The sequence below is a fragment of the Carlito syrichta genome, unplaced genomic scaffold (assembly GCF_000164805.1).
Source record: "Carlito syrichta isolate Samal-C Ts95f unplaced genomic scaffold, Tarsius_syrichta-2.0.1 Scaffold304516, whole genome shotgun sequence".
Classification (NCBI taxonomy): Eukaryota; Metazoa; Chordata; class Mammalia; order Primates; family Tarsiidae; genus Carlito; species Carlito syrichta.
The window spans coordinates 707,865-731,225 of NW_007248612.1; the positions used below are offsets into that span (position 1 = coordinate 707,865).

The window sequence follows — 23,361 nt, forward strand, 5'->3', positions numbered from 1 at the left end:
TTTATTGTAGAGATGAGGTCTCACTGCCCAGGCGGGTCTCAAACCCGCAGGCTTAGGCAATCCATTCACCTCAGCCTCCCGAAGGCACGGGATTCCAGGCTGAGCCACCGAGCCCGGCTCGTTGATGTTTTCTTTGATATCTTTGTCTTCTTTGTCCCATATTTGGGCTCTTATTTTGGTGATTTGGATTCTTTTGGTAAAGTTAGGGTTTTGGTGTAGGTGAATTACTATGTGTCTAGGGTTTGGTCTTCTCATTTGATGATCCTTGTATTTGGCTGGTCACATCTCTGGTGAGATGGGGAAGGTTTTCTTGGATTACCTCCTAGAATACTTACTCCAGGTTCTCTATTTCCTTTTCTTCCTCCGGGTTACCAATCAGGCATAGGTTTGGCCTCTTGATATAATCGCACATCTCTTGTAGGCTTTGTTCTTTCTTTCTGAGTTTTCTTTCTATGTTTTTTACAGATTGGGTTAATTCCATGTTCTGGTCTTCAAGTTCTGAGATTCTTTATTCAGCTAGATTAATTCTGCTCTCCATGCTTGTCATCTTGTTATTTATTTACTGGATGAAATTTTTTATTGCCGAAATCTCTGTTATAAGTTCTTTCAGTGTTGAATCTTGTCTTTCTTGAGTCTTATTCATTTTTTCCATTCATTTCCTAATCCCTATCATACTCTGGGGCCAGTCATTGGTGACTTCTTTTTTTTTTTTTTGAGTTGAAGTCTTACTCTGTCGCCCAGACTGGAGTGCAGTGGCTGCTCCCGGCCACCGCAGCCTCGGCCTGCTGGGCTTTGGCGATCCTTCTGCCTCAGCCTTCCGAGTAGCCGGAATTACAGGTGTGCCTACCATGCCCAGCTGATTTTTTTATTTATTGTAGAGATGAGGTCTTGCTGCCCAGGTGGGTCTCGAACCTGCGGGCTCAGGCAGTTCACTCACCTCAGCCTCCCAAAGGCACGGGATTATAGGCTGAGCCACGGAGCCGGCCATTGGTGACTTCTATTGTTTGGGTTCCAAGGTCTGATTTTCCAGGAGATTACTCTTTGTTACTTGAAATTACATGTGGTCTTCCTTTGGTTTTTCCTCATTTGTGACAGATCTCTTGCTTTTCTCTTTAGTTCCATTATTCAGTGTCAGTGGAAGAGGCTTTCCCTTCTCATGTTTACTCAGCCCACTATGCTTCCCTGATCCAGGCTCTGGATTTGTTCGATTTTAAAACAGGACTGTGGGTGGGATGCTTTTCTGTCTCTTGTAGTTTTGAGAGTCAAATAAAGTGGAAAGTGGGGAGCCAGAATTCAGAAACAACTTGCAAATTACAATGTTCACTGTGGTATATGTTCCCTGAGACCCACTCCTCACTGCCACTCTATATGAAGATGCAGTGGATACATGTGTGTACCCAAGTCCAAGATACAGTGACAGCAATGAGGTGAACAGAGGAAAATAGAATGAAATAAGATGCACAAGAATTAAGAAAAAAAAAAAAGAAAAGACAACCCACAGAACAATGAAAGCAGAATCAAAGCAAAAAACAATTGAACACAAAGACATACACACATATCCCAAAACAAACTGGAATAACAACAATGTGAAACAAAACAAACAGCAACAACAAAAAACCCAGGAAAACTAAACACACACACACATGCCTACCTCAAGATGAATGGAGAAGAAAAAGAGAATGACTACAAAAACAAAAGCAAACAAAAAAAGGAATTCAGATTGAACCCTCACACATATATTGACACACCTTAAAATAAAAAATAAAAAAGAGAAGAACAAAAGAGCAAAAACAAATCACCGCCAACAACAAAACTGAAAGATGAACACTCAAGCACTCACATATGCACACATTAAACAGAAAACAAAAAACAAAAGAAGAAAAAAGAAAAAGACAAGGGAAAAAAAAGGTACGGATGCGGATCAAACCCTCACATACACATTCATGCACAAAAGAAAAATATTTTAAAAGTAACTGAACTAACAAACAGGCAAAAAATTGAAAAAAATTAAAAATTAAAAAAACCCTGCCCTCTTGTGGCAGGCTCTGTAATTGTTCCTCTTGTATCCTCTGCTATATCCTGCAGAGCTTCCACCTCTTTCACTCTCCCCCCCAGTGTCTGGAGCAGGGAAGGAGGAGGGGTAGTGGGAGTGGGTGGGACTGCTGTTCTCTCCTCCCACTCTTGTATGATCAGAGAGATTCCTCCAGTGGGGAGGTGTGGGATTGTTTCTTCCCCATGTGTGTACTGGGGGAGGGAAGGTGCCCCAGCCAGGTCTATCCTGGAATGGAATTCTATTGCTACTGACATCCAGGCTCTGCCTGGGTTCCTCCCTCTGAGTTGTGCCCCAGCTGTGTGGGTCTGATGTTTAGAGGATTGCTGGGGAGGAGGGAGATTGGGTCAGCCCGAGACTCACCACTGATCTTCCTCATCCTTTTCTGGTCACACCCTTTGTCCCTCACTGGATCAGGGTAGCGGGTGGAGTGCCTGAGACTCAGCACGCTGTCAGGTCCTTCTGAATTTGTCCTTTCAGGATATTCCCTCTGGGTCACGATTAACCCCAAGTTAGCTGATCCGCCAGTCACAGAGATTGGGTCTGTTGCTCCTTGGTGAGCAAGTTGAGCACTTTCCTGCCCCGCCTTCCAGATGGTGGTGGGGCACCTCTCTCGACCACTCTAGTGGGACTCTGCCTCTGAGCTCCCTCTGCAGCCCCTGCTGCCAGTGTCTGGTCAGGCACTGAAGTGGTGCGGCAGAGCCTGGAGCCGGTAGTCTCTCCCCACCGCTTTTGTCCATTTAAAAAAAATTAGTGCTGGGCTTCTGCAACCTGGGAAGTGCCAGGGACCAAGCAGAGAGCTGCTGCACTAGTAGGGCCCTGGCCACTAGCTCACAAGCCCCCGGTTAGTCAGTTTCTCCCAGCATTTTCTTCCTAGGAAGGATTTTGTTGATTTAAAAAAAACTGGCGTTCGGCTTCTGCATCCTGGAATCGCCAGGGTCCAAGCTGAGCAGCTGTGGCACCAGCCTGCATCAGGAGAGCCCCAGGTGAGCCTGACTGCTAGCTCCCTAGCCCTCATTCATTCAGCTAGGCTCATTCGCCAGCACCCGCACAAAATTTTCATACACTCACTCACTCACACCAGGACTCGCATAGTTTGACTGGCTCCACCGCCATCTTCCTACTAATCTCCTGGTTTATTTTCTTTACTAAGAATGAAAATAGAATTTTATTTTATTTGAGTCAGGGTCTCACTCTGTTACCCAGGCTGGAGTGCAGTGGCACAATCTTGGCACACCACAGCCTCGGCCTCCTGGGCTCAAGTGATGTTACACCTCAGCCTCCCTAGTAGCTGGGACTATAGGCACGTGCCACCATGCCTGGCTAATTTTTTGATTTTTTTGTAGAGATAAGGTCTCATCATTTTGTTCAGCCTGTCTTGAACTCTTGGGTGGAAGCAGTCCTCCCGTTTTAGCCTCACAAAGTGAGCCACTGTGCCCTATCTGAAAATATAATTTAAAAAAATGATCTTGCTGGGCGTGGTGGCTCACACCTATAATCCTAGCACATTGGGAGCCAAGGTGAGAGGTTTGCCTGAGCTCACGAGTTCGAGCCCAGCCTGGGCAATTTGGTGAGATATCATCTCTACAGCAAATAAAAAAATTAGCTGGGCATGGTGGTATGTGCCTGTAGTTCCAGCTACTTGGAAGGCTGAGACAGAAGGATCACCTGAGTTTAGCAGGTCAAGACTGCAATGGTCATGAGCAATGTGCCACTGCACTTTAGCCTGTGCTACAGAGAAACTCTGACTTAAAAAAAAAAAAAAAAAAAAAAAAAAAAGAGCTTGTACATTATAAATGACACTTTTTAAAAGAAATATTGGGATTCATATTTCATTTTATTAATCTTTTTAGTATAGTGGTAGTTATTTTTGTTTGTTTGTTTTTTGTTTTTTGTTTTTTTTGAGTTGGAATCTCACTCTGTCACCCAGACTGGAGTGCAGTGGCCGTTCCCAGCCACCGCAGCCTCGACCTGCTGGGCTCCGGTGATCCTTCCACCTCAGCCTTCCAAGTAGCTGGAACTACAGGCGCGCGCTACCACGCCCGGCTAATTTTTGATTTTATTGTAGAGATGAGGTCTTGCCAAGTTGCCCAGGTGGGTCTCGAACCCGCAGACTCAGTCAATCCACTCACCTCAGCCTCCCAAAGCGCGGGATTACAGGCTGAGCCACCAAGCCCGGCTTAGTGATAGTTCTTAACCTTTTAGGGAGTTAGGCTTCTTTGAGAAGCAATGGGTTATTTATCTAGAAAAGTAGACTTATTTAGTTAGTCATACAATTTTGCTTATAATTTTAAACTATCCCATGAACCTCTGAAGTTTTTCTGTGGAATTTCAGAGCCTCTGATTAAGAATCCTTGAGGTAGCCTGATGCGGTGGCTCATGCCTGTAATCTAGCACTTTGGGAGGCAGAGGCGAGAAGATTGCCTGAGCTCAGGGGTTCGAGATCAACCTGAGCATCATGATAAGACCTTGTCTCTATAATAAATCAAAAAATCAGCTGGGTATGGTGGTGCATGCCTGTGATTCCAACCACTTGGAAGGCTGAGGTGGAAGAATCGCCTGAGCCCAGCAAGTCGAGGCTGCGGTGGCCATGAGCAGTGTGCCACTGCACTCTGGCCTGGATATAGAGTGAGACTCCAACTCAAAAAAGAAAAAAAAGGACTCTTTGAAATAATGAAATAGGTATTGGCCTTGTAGTCAGACAGTTGAGGTTTGAGTCCTTGTTCGTCTATCTACCACTACTAGGAAAAACTGCCTTCCTTCTCTAATGTCCTTTTCTCTTCTTTAAAATAAGCTGTTGCGCTGGGCTTCGTGGCTCAGTTTGTAATCCCAGCACTTTCAGAGGCTGAGGCAAGTGGACTGCCTGAGCCCGCAGGTTCGAGACCAGCTCCGGCATGTCGGCAAGAACTTGTCTCTACAGTTAAAAAAAAAATTAGCTAGGCATGGTAGCGAATACCTGTAGTTTTGGCTATTTGGAAGATTGAGGTGAAAGGCTCCTTGGAGCCCAGCAGGTCGATGCTGGGGTGACCATGAGTGTGCCACTACACTACAGACTGGGCGTTGGAGTGAGACTCCGACTCAACAAAAACAAACAAACAAAAAATGTGACCATACTAAAATAAAATAAAATAAAATAAAATAAACTGTTGGCTGGGTGGCACAGTGGCTTATGCCTGTAATCCCAGCACTTTGGGAGGTAGAGGTGAGAGAACTGCTTGAGCCTAGGAGTTCAAGACTATCTTGGGCAACATAATGAGACCTCGTCTCCACAAGAAAATATAAAAATTAGCCAGGTGTGGTGGTGCATGCCTGTAGTTCTAGCTACTTGGAGACTGAGGCGGAAGGATCACACTTGAGCCCGGATGTTGAGGCTGCAGTGAGCTGGGATCAGGCCACTGCACTCAAGTTTGGGTGACAGAATGAGACCTTGTCTTAAAAAACAACAACAACAACAACAAACAAAACTGTTGAATGAAGAAACTAGCAGCTATCCTTTTCCTTAGGAAATAAAGAAGACAAACTAAGGGAAACAGTATAAAGTAGAGGTTATGTTCTCTAGAATCAAATAGATGGAAGATTTGAATTCTGGCCTTCATACTTCCAAAGACTTTGTCTTTAGGCAAGTTTTAAACCTCACTATACCTCTGTCTCCTCATTTGTGAAATGGAAATAAAAATACGTAAATACCTTATAGGGTTATTGTGAAGGTTAAATGAGATAATGAATATAATAATGAATGAAACTGCACATGATATAATAGCAACATAGTAAGATTAGAGAGAGAAGTAATAAGTTAACAATATATATTGGGTAAAATACTGAAATAGTACAATAGAAAAATATCTAGGGAAATATACTGATTATGTATAAGAAGGTAACTAGAATAACTCGAAAGTTATATGACAATATGAAAGAGAACATGGAATTCCTACCTTTGGAATATTAAAGAAGGCATACTATGCAGAAGAGAATAATTGCAGTTAGAACAAGAACTGTCTTTGGAAAGGGCAAGTTTTCACTATATCCTAGGGTAACTTGTCAGCAGAAAATCAATACTGATATAGTTTCATGAAATAACTAAAATAGAGTTTTACATCTATTTATTAAGTGTTAACATTGTTTCAAGCACTGTGCTTTACTGTACACTAGGGGTTCAATGCTGCCTGCCCTCATGGGGCTTACATTCTTGTATGGAAGATTAGCAAAAAAAAGAGAATGAAACAAACATATAAATAAAATATTTGCAGGTGATAATGAGTGCTATGGAAGAAAGTGACAAAGAGCTGAGCTATAGAATGCCATGCTTCTAGGTGGGAAGGGTTGGCCATGGAGTGGAGTCAGAGTTAGGAAGTTATTACAGTACCTGAAGTTGAGAGATGATAGAAGGCTAGTGGAGACAGAGATTTGAGGCATATTTGCAGACAGAATTAACAGGATTTTCTGATGATGTGGATTTGGGGATGAGAGAAGAGGAGAAATCTACTGCTACTGGATTTCTAGTTTAAGTAACTAGGTATCCTTTATTGGTAAAGACTGAGAGGGAGCAGAGGAAAATTAAGGGCTATATTTTAGGCCTGTCAAGTTTTAGATATCTTTGAGGTATCCAAGTGGAGATGTCATATAGGAATTGGAAACAAAGTCCAGAACTTTAAGGACAGGTTTAAAATTCAGACAAAAATTTTAGGCCGGGCACAGTGGTTCACGCTTGTTATCCCAGTACTTTGGGAGGCAGAGAGGATTGCCTGAGTCTAGGGGTTCAGGACCAGCCTGGGCAACTTGGCGATACCTCATCTCTACAATAAATAAAAAAATTATCCAGGTATGGTGGTGCATGTCTGTGGTTCCAGCTACTTGGAAGGCTGAGGCAGAAAGATCACCTGAGCCCTGCAGATTGAGGCTGCAGTGGCCATGAGTATGCCACTGCACTCCAGCCTGGGTGACAGAGTGAGACTCTGACTCAAAAAAAAAAAAAAAATTAAGAGTTATTAGCATGCAAATAATATTTATTTTATTATTTTAAAAATATTTTAATTTTGAAATATTATCTATGGAATTATACTCACAGGGGATTGCAAAAAAACAGTACATAATGTCCTAAGAACTCTTCACCCAGCTTCCCCCAGTGGTGACATTTTATATAACTTTAGTACAATATTAATATTAGTAAATCATCATTGGTATAATACTGTTAACTAGATTATATTAAGGTACTTTATCCTTCAGTATCAATAAATACAATATCAATACAGCATTATAATTAAAATATAATTACTACTGTATTAATAAAATAGATATACTTAATTTTAATGTCAGTGTCCTATTTAATAGAAAACATTAGAGGCATTTTCATTAAAATCAAGAAAAAGATAAGAATCCTGCTATCTCTGCAGTTATTTAACTTATACTAGAATTATTAGCCAATGCAATTAGATAAGAAGAGGCATCTGAATGGGTGAAGAATGATGAAACGTTATCTCTTTTTACAAATGTTCTGATTGACATATCTGGGAAATTCCAAGGAATCAAAGATAAATTCAAATAATAAAATAATTCAGTGATATAACAGGATACCAGATTAATGTTAAAAAATTCAGTAGACTTCAAATATATAAAACACAGGGCATAATTATAGGGAAAAATCATTTACATTAGTAATAAAGAAGCTATTTCAGAGTAAATTTAACAAGAAATGTGCAAAATCTATATGAAGAAAAATTTTAAGCACTCCAGAAAGAAATAAAGACATGAATAAATGAAAAGACATCCCCTGTTCTTGGATAGGATGACCCAACAATATAATAACATCAGTTCTCCCTAAATTCAATGCATTTCCAATAAAAATACCAACAGACTATGTTATAGCATATAAAAATTGATACTGAAGTTCATATGGAAAAACAAACAAGCAAGAATAGCTAGGAAAAGACTGAAAAAGAAAAACTATGAGGGGGCGCTATCTTTACTAGACATTAAGATATGCCAGAAAGCCTTTGTAATTAAAACAGTGAAGTATTGATACATGAATAGAAAAATAGAACAGTGGCATATCACAGGAAGATCAGGATTAGATCCATCTATATATGGTAATTTAATATATGGCAGGTGGTATCTGAAATCACCGAGATAAAGACTACATTGTTAATAAATGGTGCTGAGATAAGTGGGTAGCCACTTGGAAAAGATAAAATTGGGCACATATCTCACAATAAACAGAATAATAAACACCAAATGATTAAGATTTTATATTCATTTTGTATTCTAAATGTAAAAAAAAAAAATACCCACAACTACTAGAAGGAAGCATGGATGAATTGCTCTTCAGTCTTGGTACAGAGAAAGGCTTTTTTAATACTACTTAGAATCCAGAGACAGTAAAAAAGAAAAGTCTGATAAATTAGACACACGAAAATAAAAATTTTGCATAAACCAAAACACCATAAACATAGTCAAAAGACAACTGACAGACTTGGAGAAAATATTTGTAAAAGGCTAATATCCCTAACGTATGAAGAACTTTTGAAAACTGAGTGACAAAAAATCTGATAGAAAAATGGGAAAATGGGGAAAAGACATGAACAGGCAATTTACGAAAAAAAAAATGGCCCTCAAACATAACTCACTCATAAATAGAGAAACTCAAACTAAAACTACATGGAGATATTATTTTTCAAACATCAGATTTACAGAATTAAAAAATATGACAGCATATTCTATTGGTAAGACTGTGGGGAAACAGGCCCTCTTAATACATTGGTGGTAGGAATGCAAATTTCCACTACTCTTTTGGAGGGATATTTGGAAATACTTCACAAAATTGCATATGTGCTTAGCTTTTGACCCAGCAGACCTAATTCTAGGACTCTACCCCAGAAATCCACCTCCTACAATATGAAAATACATATCATAAGGTTATTCATTACAGTATTGTTTGTAATTGCAATACATTGGGAAAAAATCTAAATGCTCATACATTGGAGAATGAGTGACTAAATTATAGTACATTCACACAGTGAAATGCCATGCAGTTATAAAAAAAAAATAAAAAAAAGAATGGGCCAGGTATGATGGCTCAAGTCTGTAATCCCAGCATTTTGGGAGGCTGAGGCGAGAGGATAGTCAGTTCAAGATCAGTCGGGGCAACATGGTGAGACCTTGTCTCTACAATAAATAAATAAATTAGCCGGATGTGGTAATGCCTGGTTACTTGGAAGGCTGAGACGGAAGGATTACTGGAGCCCAGCAGGTGGATGCTGGGTTGGCCATGAGCGTGTCACTGCATTCCAGTCTGGGTGACTGAGTGAGACTCCAACTCAAAAAAAAAAAAGCATGAAAAAGATCTCTATGAACCAATGTGGAATGATTTCCAGGATGGACTGTTGTGTGAAAAACAAAGCCCCCCAAAGTAAAAAGTATACATGTTATACTATTCTTCCTGTAAGAAGGAAGGGATGAATAAGAAAGTACACATTTCTGTTGATTTGTAGAAAGAAAACGCAGGAAGGATAAACCAGAAACTAAAGAGATTGGTTACCGATGGGGGACGGGTATGAAAGGGGTGGAAAGAAGGAGGTAATGGGAACAGGATAGCAGGGATGATGAGGGAGGCATACTTCTCTGAATATGGATATCTCTTTGTGTAGCTCTGACTCACAGAACCATAGCAATGATTCACATACCCAAAAAATAAACAAGTAGAACCAACTAGAATGTGAGGGAAGGGAAACCCAAAATGAAAAACAGATACCACTAACAGATGAACTTAACACTGTTATAAATGAGTAAAATAACTACACAGAAGGGGTAGGGAATAAAAGAACAAACCCAAGTAACTATGGAGAACAATGTATTAATTGGTAAGTCTAGAGACAGAAAGAACTATACATAAATGCTGTAATGTAGTCAGTAAATGTGTTTCTCAAAGAATGGCTTAGCAACAACTTTGTGTATATAGTAGAATTGAACAAATGAGTAAGTAGACTTGATAATGAGAGATGAACTTCTTACTGTTGGAGAAATGAATTATAAATAAGGAGAGAAGAAAGGTTAAAAGGAACCCTTTGGATTGGAACTAGAGGTGATGTTATAAATTCATGGTTATAATATGTAGATAAAGAGATACAGAAATATAGATATATATTACATATATCTAATATATAAATATGTATAAATTATATAAATATAAATTATATGGATTGGAACTAGAGATGATGTTATAAATTCATGGTTGTAATATGTAGATAAAGAGATACAGAAATATAGATATATATAATATATAAATAAAGAGATACAGAAATATAGATATGGCCTTGCTAGTACACATACATATATATTTCTTAGTTCTGTTTGTTGAGAGGGCACAAAAGCAGTGACTCCCCAATAACAGCATAACTAGTGGTTAGATCTTGGTTTATAAACATTATTCTTTAATGAAAGGAATCAGCTCTGCTAAAAGTGGTTGATTACAGGGCTAAAAGTGGTTGATTACAGGTCAGGGAAAATTCAAGATAAGCCTGGAACTCTGATGGTGCCAGACAAGCCTTGTTGAAGGAATACAAGAGCCAGTCTGAAGAAGCACTACTGACCTAAGCTGCAACAATTTGAGTAAGAAGATGATGATAGTATTGGGTTAGACCCCATAGAATACAATAATTATTTATCAGTCCATACTGATATACACATATATTCATCTAATTAACTAACTAGAGGAGAAGAGAAAGCTCTTCCTCACAATTAATGGAATTCCAATTAATAGGTATCAGAGAAAAGAGGGAAACAGAATTATCACTAGGCAAACACCACACTAATAAATATTGCAGGCAAGGATCCACTGATAGATGCTATAATTAGTAGGTGGAAGTTTGAGGAGAGATAGCATTGTGTCACCCAAATGCCAGGGGTTTGGTCAGGGTCCTATTGCTTGCTGCACAGAAAGCCCATCACTGAGACAGTGAATACTGCCAGGAAAAAAGTCCTTTTATTTGGGTGATATCAGCCAAGGACCATGTGATTCTTTATTAAATCCATCTCTCTGTCCCACTAAAGTCAAGGGTTTATATAGTAAGACAAGAATGTAGAAAACAGGAATTAGGGAGGGGTCCGGAAGAGAAGTCGTTAAATAAGAGGTGTATCTCATCTCGTTGTCTGGATGTGGTGATCTGGTGAGTTTCAGGTCTTTGATACAATAGTCCTAAAGGTTGAGTTTCTGAGAAAGGAACTCAGATAAGACAAATCTGTTTCAAACATTTTTTTTGAGGTAGTGTTTCACTTTGTCACCCATACTGGAATGGGTCGATCATGGCTCATCATAGCCTTGACCTCCTGGGCTCAGGCAATCTTTCCACCTCAGGTTCCCAAGTAACACCATTCCTGTCTAATTTTTTAAAAAATTTATTGTAGAGATGAGGTCTTGCCCAGATGTTGCCCAGGCTGGTCTCCAGCTCCTGAGCTCAGGCATCTTCTCACCTTGGCCTCTCAAAGTGCTGAGATTGCAGGTGTGAACCACTGTGCCCAGCCAAATTTTTGATTTTTTTTTTTTTTTTTTTGAGTTGAAATCTTGCTGTTTGTCACCCAGAGACAGGGTCTTGTAGAGACAGGTCTTGCTATGTTGGCCAGGCTGGTCTTGAACTCCTGGGCTCAAACAATTCTCTCTCCTTGTTCTCCCAAAGTGCTGGCATTACAGGTATGAGCCACTGTGCCTGGCCTTAAGTTTCAAGCTTTGAGACCAAAAGGGTCAATTTTTAAGTTTTTTTTTTTCTTAAAAGCTATAGTAATTTATTATATGGGAAAGTTGAGTCAGTTTCAGTTGCATAGTCCCCAAGTATCTCCCCAAGCTAGTTACCAGCTTACTGAAGAAAAGTAATGTTTATAGGAAAGACACTCTTCAGATACCACTTTAACTGAATGATCAAGTTAAATATCATCAGTAATAACACATATGGATATCATGAATTTCTTGATAGTGTGCATTGAGAAGGGCACAGCATATTTTTTGTGGTATTACCAAAAATGCATAATTTTATATCAGTCCATAAGAAGATTTTGGAGAAACCCAGATGGAGGAAAAGTCTATGAAATAATCGATCAGTACTCTTCAGAAGTGTCAAGATCATGAATGATAACAAAAGACTGAGGAACTGTTACAAACTGGTGGACTCTAAAGAAGAGCAATAACAACTAAATTTAATGTGAAATCCTGGGTCAGATCCTACATAGAAAAAAGGTATCGGCCGGGCTCGGTGGCTCAGCCTGTAATCTCAGCGCTTTGGGAGGCTGAGGTGAGTGGATTGCCTGAGCCCGCGGGTTTGAGACCCGCTTGGGCAACTTGGGGAGACCTCATCTCTACAATAAATCAAAAATTAGCCGGGCATGGTAGCGCACACCTGTAGTTCCAGCTACTCGGAAGGCTGAGGTGGAAGGATCGCCGGAGCCCAGCAGGTCGAGGCTGCAGTGGCCGGGAGCGGCCACTGCACTCCAGTCTGGGCGACAGAGTGAGACTCCAACTCCAAAAAACCCCCCCAAAACCACAAAAGAGTGTATGGTTTTGGCCAGTTGAAGTCAGTCAGCTTTTAAATTTTGGGATGTCTTAAAATACTTATGTTTAATCTTTTATTATAAATATTTGAAGTTGCCACATCTTGGAAATCATATATACAGAGGGTGCTAAAAGATGTATACACATTTTAAGAAAGAAAAAAACTGTATTAAAATTGTAATGTTCAATAAGAGGAACACAAGTCATATTTGACTTGTGCAATTACAAAAGGTGCTCAAAGTGTATGCTTTTGCCATCAGCATCCAAACACTTCTGATTATGGCAAACAACTTCTAGTATCTCTTAAATTGTGTATACATTTTTTTGGTACCCCTGGTATATGTGAATCAATTTTAAGTGAAATCATATTTTATAGATGTTGATACAATAGAAGGGTAAGGAGTATTTTGAAATAATGAAAATAATGTATGCAAATTCTGAGATTTGGGAGAGAAATGTAGATGCCTCTGGTTTTAAGACTGATTTAGATTCAGGTAATAGTTTAGTAATTTCATAAAAATCTTGTTACCTAATTTTGAATGGGGACTATCTCATGAAACCCCTAGGGCATTTCAGGTTTTGTAGAACCTTGTGAAAAACCTTGAGCTAATTAGATAACTTTTAGTAGTCACTTCATATTCTTTTTTTGTCTACTTACACAGAAATTTATGTTGCCTTATTTTTAATACGTTAGTAGCTAAATAAAGTCTATTCTAAAATTTTGTGTTTGATTTAAGGAAATGGTTATCAGTTGGCACTTTGAGTATTGCAATTGTTTTTCTTCTGAAATAATAAACTAACCGATTTGGTTAGTTTGATTTTGCAAGTAGTTATGACTCATGAGAGCATTTTTACTTCTGATCAATGTATTGTGCTTTTTGAAAAGTCTTCTAGTTTTTCCTCATTGTAGTAAGGTATATTATATATTTTACAAACTTAGTCCTGATAATGTGACAGGATATACATTTATCTTAAATGTTGTTAAATTAATTTTTTTTTTTTTGAGTTGGAATCTCACTCTGTTGCCTAGGCTGGAGTGCAGTGGCATGCTCATGGCCACCACAGCCTTGACCTGCTGGGCTCATGTGATCCTTCTGCTTCAGCCTTTCAAGTAGCTGGAGCCACAGGTGTGCACCACCATGCCTGGCTACTTTTTTCGATTTATTGTAGAGATGAGGTCTCGCCAGGTTGCCCAGTCTGGTCTCAAACCCATGGGCTCAGGCAATCCTCTCATCTCAGCCTCCCAAAGTGCTGGGATTATAGGCTTGAGCCACCATGCCTTGCCCTGTTCATCTTTTATACTGTGTTTTCTCTTATGCTTATTATCTTTGTTAGTAGTATCACCCTTGTTTTATAAAATTCATTTAGGAATTGAGTAAATTTAATTCAAATAAGTTTTATGTATTAGATTCTAAAAAATTTAAAACATATTTTCATTTATCTGTTTAGCTATGCTAGAAAACTTGGTGTCAACTTGAATTTTTCTTTTATTCTCCATATCTAGTTCGTTTCCTAGATTCTACCTTTGAACTATTTGATGAATCTACTCCCCCTTTACCTTCATGCAGACTTTTCTGGCTGCTAACGCTTACCATCTCTACCTGGATGTGTCATTAGCTTCCTAAATGTCCTTCCTACTCTCTTTTCTGTGAAACTTAATTTCTCCACATTAGAGAGTCTATAAAGTTGGAAGGGATGCATTACATCTTAATTTTTAATGATTACTAACTAAAGTTCGGCATTTCCCTCCATTATGAATAAAGCAACAATCCACAGTAATATTAGCACTATTTGTGACTTCATCACCAGTGGAAATCACATATATTTCCATTTCATATGACAGTTGTTAAAAGTAACTGGAATATCATTTATGCCCATCACTACTTTGAAATTATAGTAGTTGTTACTCTGCTATATCTTGTTATTGAATGTATTGATGTATTAATGAGGCACATATGTTATTTCACTGTTTAAAAAGTATTTCGAGGCCTTATTTCTCTTCCCTTCAAGGGAAATTAAAATGTAATCAGCAAAACTCATCAACCTCTACATTTAAAATGTGTACATTTTATTGTATGTAAAATTTACCTTAATAAAACATAACAGATTTTGATAAAGAGAAAAACATTTAAAAGACATCTGACTGAAGAATTAAATAACCTAATCAACAACCAAAAAAATTACAGTATAGCACATGCTCAAATGTCAAATGAGTGTTAGTGAGAAAAAGCTCTGTGAACTCAGGGGAAGAGGAAGCATTGTGAGCCTGTAATGGTTGTCTTTCTATGTGATTCTTGGATGAGAATGGCATGGCATTGCAGTTGGAAAGCCATGAGGACAGGGGCCTATCTGTTGGGAACAGTAAGGCATGCTCAGGGAAAGAGCCAGTGACAGGGCCTCACCATGGGAAAGAGTAAGACATGCCTAGGGCGAGAGCCGGTGAGGCTATTCCTAATGTATTTCTTCTATGAAGTGCTGAGGAACTTGAGGAAGGATGGCATAGGTTGAGGTAGTTGGGAAGGCAGAATCAGATCAGACTCCAGGGATTGGAGAACCTATGTGGAGTAAGAAAATAACAGAAATTTTGTTTGGTTAATTGATTGAAAAATTATATTAAAAGACAAATAAGGGAACAGTGAGTTTTTAGGAGATGGTAAATAATTCCATTTCCATTGGTTAAAAATATCAAGTTTTATTTTGAATCTAAACTGATTCAAGAATAAGCTATACGTTTTAGAAAAGTGAAATCATGTTTTATGTCTAATATCACTTTCTAATATAAAATACTGTTTTAAGAAAATATTGTGCTGTCAAGAAAAATACAGTGTTGTAATATTTTGTCTGTGTATGTATTTTTTTCTTCCTTAGATTCCAGTATAGTTAGTGATGTTGTGCTTCAAGACTTACTGGCGTATGTGTCTTCAAAACATTCCTATCTCAGAGATCTTCCTCAGAGGCAGCCTCAGAGAGTAAACAGTATAGAGTTTGCAGAATTGGAGCAACTTCAGCCTGACACACTAGTCCATGCGCTGCTAAGAGTTGTTGATATCACTGTAGTGACAGGTAAACATTTTGAGTGCTTCCTTAAGTGTATTGTATAAAAAAATTAAGGCACAAGACCATTTTGGTGTAACATTTGGTTATTACTATATATTTGTAATCAGCTATTAAAGTATGGTATCACTTGTGATAGAGTAATACAAACTAAGAGATTCCTTTTACTTTTCCAGAGGCAGTATACAGTTATAGAGGACAGAAGCAAAGGAAAGTTATGTTAACAGTGGAACAAACCCAAGGTCAACATTACGTGCTTGTATTATGGGGTCCTGGTGCAGCTTGGTATTCTCAACTTCAAAGGAAAAAAGGTAAATACACCAAAAAGCATTTAACCTATTTATAGTTTGGTAAATTATTAATGCTTATAAGCCTAAAATGAAAAGAATTGTAAGAGATTAGATAACATTTGAAGTACAAGTGATCATGATTGAATATGCTTCTGCAAATTTCTCGTTATAATTTATAATTCTTGTAGCAATTCAGTTACTTATCTAAAAAGTCTTCTTTATTAATGGTGGCAAAATAAAGGTTTACATTTATTTCCAGGTATACTGCTTTACCTTCTTAGAGAAGATCTTATCTCCTTCAAATGATGCTCTTTAAAAATTTAATCCTGGAGAAGCTTTTACAATTTTTATGCAGCCAAAGTACTCTGATAAATAAACTTCTCTCTGGTTATAAGGCAGGTTTTAGGGGAGTTACCTTAATTCTTTCAAGTCACAGTTACTGGTCAATAAATTACTGTGTTCCAAGTTTTTGTTTCAGTTGTTTTAAAAGTGTGAACTGTAAGCTATTCATAGAATGTTCTTGTTTAAAATTTGAATCATGATTACATTTTTCTTTACGGCATAAATTAATAATTTATGTTATATTGAACTAAATAGAATTGATGTTTCATTAAAATAGTAATACCTTAATCTTATTTTGCTATTTTGAGATTCTTTAGTTGTAAGAGAGATAGCTTAATTAACAGCTTATGAGTTATTGTACTATGCTAAATTAACGTAGAGATTGATTAAGTGTATGACCCATTTTTTTTTTTACCTGAAGGAGTTAATGTGTCTTTCCAAACTTCTACCCACCAAATAGTTATCTGTAGGTAAGATCTATCACATTGTCTCTCTTAATCATTAATGGCCTACAACCAGAATGTGAGATAAGTCTGACTTTTGACTTTTATGTTAAGATCAAACAGTGACAGATATTTGTTTGGTTGAGAAATCTGACAAACATGTATTGATGGTAGACTAACCATGGTCATCGACCACCATATCCTAGCTGGGAGCATGAGTCTAGTGCATGCTAAACAAAAATGTAGTCAAAGGTACAATGGAGCTGAAGTAAAGAAGATTGTTCCATGTTTAATGTGAAAATTATTTTAATATTAATAGTCATTCTGTGGTATTTAGGTCATTATTGCAAACTTGTGAATTCAGTAATTAAGCTGTAGTTATTCTTTGTTGATTCATTCAGCATATCTTTATTTATGATCATTGTTTTTACATTTTAACATCCACTTCAGTACCTCAAGATCATTCTTTTTTAAGAGAAAAAACCAATTTTGAAGAATCACTTTAGTGATTCTGTTTTCCTGATTTTACTTTTCCTTTCGAGAGAGCCATCCCATTTCCAAAGAAAATATGATTGCCCAGACCAAATCTGATTAAAAAAAAAACTGTGACTTATCACTTCTCAACTTTTTGGCTAAGATCAAAAAACTGTGACCAGGAAGACAGGGTCACAAAATACAAATATGAAGACTTGAGCTTATTTCAGTGTGTGAGGAAACAGGTAGGGGAGTTGTTTGTGGTCTAGGTAAACACATAAAGGTGTTAACTAACTCTTTCTAAGCTAATGAGTATAAATATTTATTAGCTTAGAAAGATGTATGTGATGCATTATTTAGTTTAAAAAGTAGATTATACACGGGGCATGGTGATATGTGCCTGTAGTCCCTGCTACTCAGGAGATTGAGGCAGGAGACTCTCTTGAGTCCAGGGGTTTGAGTCCAGCCTGGGCAAGATAGCAAGACCCCCATCTCTAAAAATAAACATTTTAAACAGTAGATTTTAAAACTTCCTGTTTGGTGGGATTCTCCCCCCACCTTTTTTTTGAGACAGTGTTCTACTTTGTCATTCAGATAAGAGTACAGTGGCACGATCATGGCTCATTGCAGCCTCAAACTCCTGGGCTCAAGCAATCCTTCTACCTTAATTGCCTGACTAGCTGGGACTCAAGGTGCATGCTACTACACTCAGCTAAATTTTCTATTTTTTTGTAGAGACGAGGTCTTGCTTTGTTGCCCAGGCTGGTCTCGAACTCCTGGGTTCAAGCGATCTTACTGCCTTGGCCTCCCAAGTGCTGGGATTATAGGCTTTAGCCATTATGCCTGGCCAGTAGGATCCTCATTTTAATAAAAGTATATCTATAAGTATGTGTGTACATTTTAAAATAAAGTGGAAATAAATAAATATCTTCATACACACATATACACACACACATACACACAAACATATACATATACACCACATGCCCCTACTACTATCCTAAAATAAAATGCTGGCAGTGGTTATGTTTGTTTTTTATTTTTTCAGTTTGAATTGTATGTGTGATACTCACCTGCATTTATTTTCTAAACCTTTTTATTTTAAAAGTCTTCAAACATATACAAAATTAGAATAGTTGGTATAATGAACTTAAGTACCCATTAGACAGCTTATTAAAACATGGCCAGTCTTGTTTTATCTATTACCTCCTTTTTCTTTTACTGTCTAAATATTTCTCAATGGATTTTTTAATAATTTAAAAAGAAAATATACTTTTTCCTTTTGAAATAAGACAGAAGAGTTAGATGTTTGGAACATTTAGCCAACTTGAGAAAAAACAGAATTAAATTTATACTTCATGCGTCTTTCAAAATAAATTCTAGATGCATTAAAGATTCAAATATAAAAACAATAAAACAATGAATAGTAGAAAAATATATAGGCAAACTTATCTGGAATACAAAGATAGGTAGGTTAAAGAAAATGCGGTAATAAAACTACTCTACATAAAAACCACCATGTACAAAATTAAAAGGCAGGCAACAAATGAGAAAAAAACTGCATTTTGTCAGAAAATAATACAACTAGCAAAGGACAGATGTCTGTATACTTGATCTTAGGGATAAAAGACAAGTAGCTGTAAAGATCGATGAGTAAAGGATATGAATAGGCAAGCCCCCCCAAATAAATAAAAACGACCAATAAATATATGAGAAAATTATTTTTACTAGTAAGTGAAAACACACAAATTGATGATAGATTATTTTCCTCCTTAGAAAGTGATAGAGAAGATGTGGGAAAACAGCTACACTTATAAACTATTGGAAATGTATATTAGCAGAATTTTTCTTGAAGACAGTTGACAATGCATATGAAAATTTTGGGATACCTATGGCTCAACAATTAATTATAAATCTAGGAATTTATCATCACTTTGCATAAAGATATGCTACATATGTGTTTATCACAGTATTATTTATAATAGTAAAAAATTAAGCAACAACCAGAATAGAGGATTGCTATGATAATTTTTAAGATTTTGATATCTCTGTTCAATGGTATAATATGTAGTATTTAAAAGTAATATAGAATAATACTTAATGATATGTAAGTGTATATTTGACTTATTAAGTTATAATAAATCCAAAACAACTGTTTATACACGAAAATGTTAACTTTATTTTAGGGTGTTGAAATTATGGCTGCTATTTATTTATATAGCTTCTCTATGATTTCTAAGCATGTATTGTGTAGTGAGGCAAGGAAGCTATTTTTAAAATAGTGATTGGAGGCTGGATGTGGTGGCTCATGCCTGTAATCCCAGCACTTTGGGAGGCCAAGGTGGGAGGATTACTTGAAGCCAGGAGTTCAAGACCAGCCTGGTCAATATAGTGAGACCTCCATCTCTAAGTTAAAAAGAAAAAAAGTAGCTGGGCATGGTAGCATACGCCTGTAGTTGGAAAGCTGAGGTGGAAGGATCGCCTAAGTTCAGCAGATCTAGGCTTTGGTGTCTGTGAGTGTGCCACTGTACTCCGGCCTGGGCGACAGAGTAAGGCTTCAACTCAAAAAAAAAAAAAAAAAAATAGGGATTGGTTTTAAACAGAAACTTGGAATATATACTTTACTTGTAGTACATATATGAGCATATGTACCAGAGTATAATGTCTGTGTAGATTTACTGACTTGTTTGGGGATTCTCCACTTCCCCCAAAAAAATCTAAGAAAAGAAACTTCTAATGAAGTGGATGGGTGGAGTGAATTAGATTTATGGCCTGAAGTAAATGGGAAACTAAAAAGAGAGCTGTTATTATCAGAAAAATTAGTGCTAAGAAACCTCCTTTTGTTTTATTAAAAAGTTAAATTTACTAATATAGAATATGTTTATTTGGCAAGTGTGTTACAGTGGTTTTATGAATTGTGATTTTTAGTTGAGAGAATTAAAGAAAGACACTACTTGTCTAAATGCTTTTTTTGTTGTTCTGGAAAAGTTAGCTAAGTAAGATGACTAAGGTATTGTAATATGAATGAAATATTGGATATGGTAGACCTGTGTCCATTTCAGCGTCCTTTTTGTTTTTACAAAATATTTTTAGCCTGCAGGTCAGAGATGGAGAAATAAAATCTTTCCCTATGGATGTCAAAATGAGAATTTGCTAATGTGAAAAGCAGTTGGTTAGATCAATTATGACTTTTTAGGAGACCAAGAAATCCTTAGAAATATTTTATTAAAATTATTTCTAGCATTCTTATTGCTTTAATGAAGCATTTATATTTTCTCTTTCTACCTAAATTCATTAGTGATAAAAGTTGTATATAACTGTTTTAATCAGATCAATCTCTTTTAATCTGACTCTGAGCCTACAGTTTTTTCTTTTTGGTGACTTTTTGTTTTTATTTGTTTTTGTTTAAGATTATATTTGGGAATTTAAATATCTTTTTGTTCAGCGCAATTGCATACTGGAAAACTTAGAATTGCATACAACGCCTTGGTCATCCTGTGAGTGCCTGTTTGATGATGATTTAAGAGCAATTACATTTAAAACAAGATTTCAAAAAAGTACACTCTCCTTTGTGAAGATGTCAGACTTAGCAGCCCACCTAGAGGATAAGTGTTCAGGTAAGATCTTTATATATTTAAAATACTGTTAGTTTTAATATAAGGGAAAGTGTTACCATTTGTGGTGGAAATGTACAGTTCAATATAAAAGTGAAATATGTATCTTTGCAAAAAATAGCTGAGCCAGAGATTGGCAACTTGGTAGCTTTTTGCCTCCAATATTTTGAGGTTAATTTGTAATTATTAGAGATCACTTAAAAATTTATAGTTATCAGCAGCTTATTTGATAAACCAGAAATAGAAAAATTACCTTAACCAAAGTCACTATTGAGATGAAATCTTATGAAGTCACTAAGCTGTCATCTAGATATGGGTTGTTAATATTTAATATTGATATGGAAGCTGTGAAATTTACTTTAGTGTAATAACATACTTCGATGTCGTGACATACATCCTGAACTCAAGTATATGTGTGTGTGTGTGTATGTGTGGATATAAAATTCACACTTAGAAGCATACCACATAGAAGAATGCATTTGATGATGAATTTTACACATGTACACACTTTCCATTAATTAAATGTAATTAAAATGATTTATTTTGAGTGAAATCACAAAAGGAATACATTCTAGGCTCAAAATGCCATAGACGTTTAAATTAGTAAATACGTTTTAGAGGGGAAATAAAGGTTGAAGAAAAGGGGACATTTTTATAGGTTTATTTTGAATTTTTTTCAAAAATTTCTCTTTTATTTTATTTTATTATAGGAATGTGGGGTACAGGTGAGGATTAACTATATAAGTAGGCTGCATGCAGGTAAAGTTTGGGCTTCTATCTGGCCCTCACTTCTCCTGGTAATGAAACAATTACCCCTTGTGTTTTCACATGCTCTCCACCCTCTTCCCTCCCTCCCTCCCCTAGCAGTGCCCAATGACTGCTGATCCATCTTGTGTGCTAATGTGTCTAATGTTCAAGATCCACTTATGAGTGATAACATGTGGTATTCAGATCTTTGTTTTTGTGATAGTTTACTTAGTATGATGGTCTTCATCTCCATCTATTTTGCTGTGAAGTCCATGATTTTGTTCTTATTTATGGCTGTGTAATACTTCATTGTGTACCATGTTTTCTTTATCCAGTCTACTTTCGATAGGCAGTGGGGTTGGTTCCATGTTTTTTCTATTGTGAATGGTATGGCAATAAACATGCGTGTGCAGATGTCTTTTTGTAGAACAATTTATGTTCAGGTATATTCCCAGGAGAGGGATTACTGATCATATGGAAAGTCAATTTTTAGTTCTTTTAGGAATTGCTACACTGCTTTCCATGGAGGCTGAACTAACTTGCACTCCCACCAACAGTGTAGAAGCATTCCCTTTTTTCCACACCCATGCCAGCATCTGTTGTTTTTTGACTTATTAATGATAGATATCCTTACCAGAGTTAGGTGGTATCTTATTATAGTTTTTTTTTTTTTTTTTTTGAGTTGGAGTCTCACTCTGTCACCCAGGCTGGAGTGTAATATCACGCTCACAGCCACCCTAGTGTCGAACTCCTGGGCTCTGGCGATCCTTCCACCTCAACCTTCCGAGTAGCTGGAACTACAGGCACTTGCTACCACACCCGGCTAATTTTTTGATTTATTGTAGAGGTGAGGTCTTACCATGTTGCCCAGGCTGATCTTGAACCCGTGGGCTCAGGCAGTCCTCTCGTTTCAGCTTCCCAAAGTGCTGGGATTACAGGTTTGAGCCATCCCGCCTGGCTGCTTATTGTAGTTTTGATTTGCATTTCTCTGATGATTAGTGAGACTGAGCATTTTTTCATGTTTTTATTGGCTACTTGTATGTTGTCTTTTGAGAAGTGTGTGTTCATGTCCTTTGCTCACCTTTTAATGGGGTTGTTTGGTTTTTCCTTTCCTTTCATTTGCATTCCTTTTAGATCCTGGATGCTAGGCCTTTGTCAGATGCATAAATTGCAAATATTTTTTCCCATTGTGTGGGTTGTCTCTTTTGATAGTTTCTTTTGTGCAAAAGCTTTTCAGTTTGATGAGGTCCCACTTGTCTATCTTAGCTTTTATGGCATTCATTTTTGAGGACTTGGTCAAGAATTCCTTGCCTACTCCGATGTACATAAGAATATTTCCTACATTTTCTTCTGAATTTTTATAGTTTGAAGTTTTATATTTAGATCTTTGATCCATTTAAAGTTGATTTTTCTATAGTTAGGGTTCCAGTTTCATTCTTCTACGTGTGGTTAGCCAGTTTTCCTAGCAGCATTTGCTAAATATGGTCTCCTTTCCCCAGTGATTGTTGTTGGTGGCTTTGTCAAAGATGAGTTGGTTGAGAGACTGTGTTTTTGCTTCTAGAATCTCTGTCCTGTTCCATTGGTCTATGTGCTTATTCCCGTACCAACACCAGCCAGTTTTGGTTACTACTGTAGCCCTGTAATAAAGTTTAAAGTCTGGAAATATGATAGCTCCCACTTTGTTCCTTTTGCTAAGGATTGTTTTGGCAAAAATCATGACTTTCACAGCAACTTGGATGCAATTGGAGACTATCATACTATGTAAACTATCACAGAAGCAAAGAACTGTATACCATGTTCTTGTTTATAAGTGAAC

General features: G+C 37.2%; 1 protein-coding gene across 1 annotated transcript in view; it reads left to right on the top strand.

The window, feature by feature from the left end:
- FAM35A (family with sequence similarity 35 member A) overlaps nt 1–23,361 on the top strand; it is a 51,134-nt gene that overhangs the window by 7,511 nt on the left and 20,262 nt on the right. Inside the window, exons 4-6 of the mRNA XM_008060114.2 lie at nt 15,450–15,644; nt 15,812–15,946; nt 20,595–20,801. Of these exons, the coding sequence (XP_008058305.1) occupies nt 15,450–15,644; nt 15,812–15,946; nt 20,595–20,801 (537 nt within the window). The remainder of the gene's footprint in view (nt 1–15,449; nt 15,645–15,811; nt 15,947–20,594; nt 20,802–23,361) is intronic.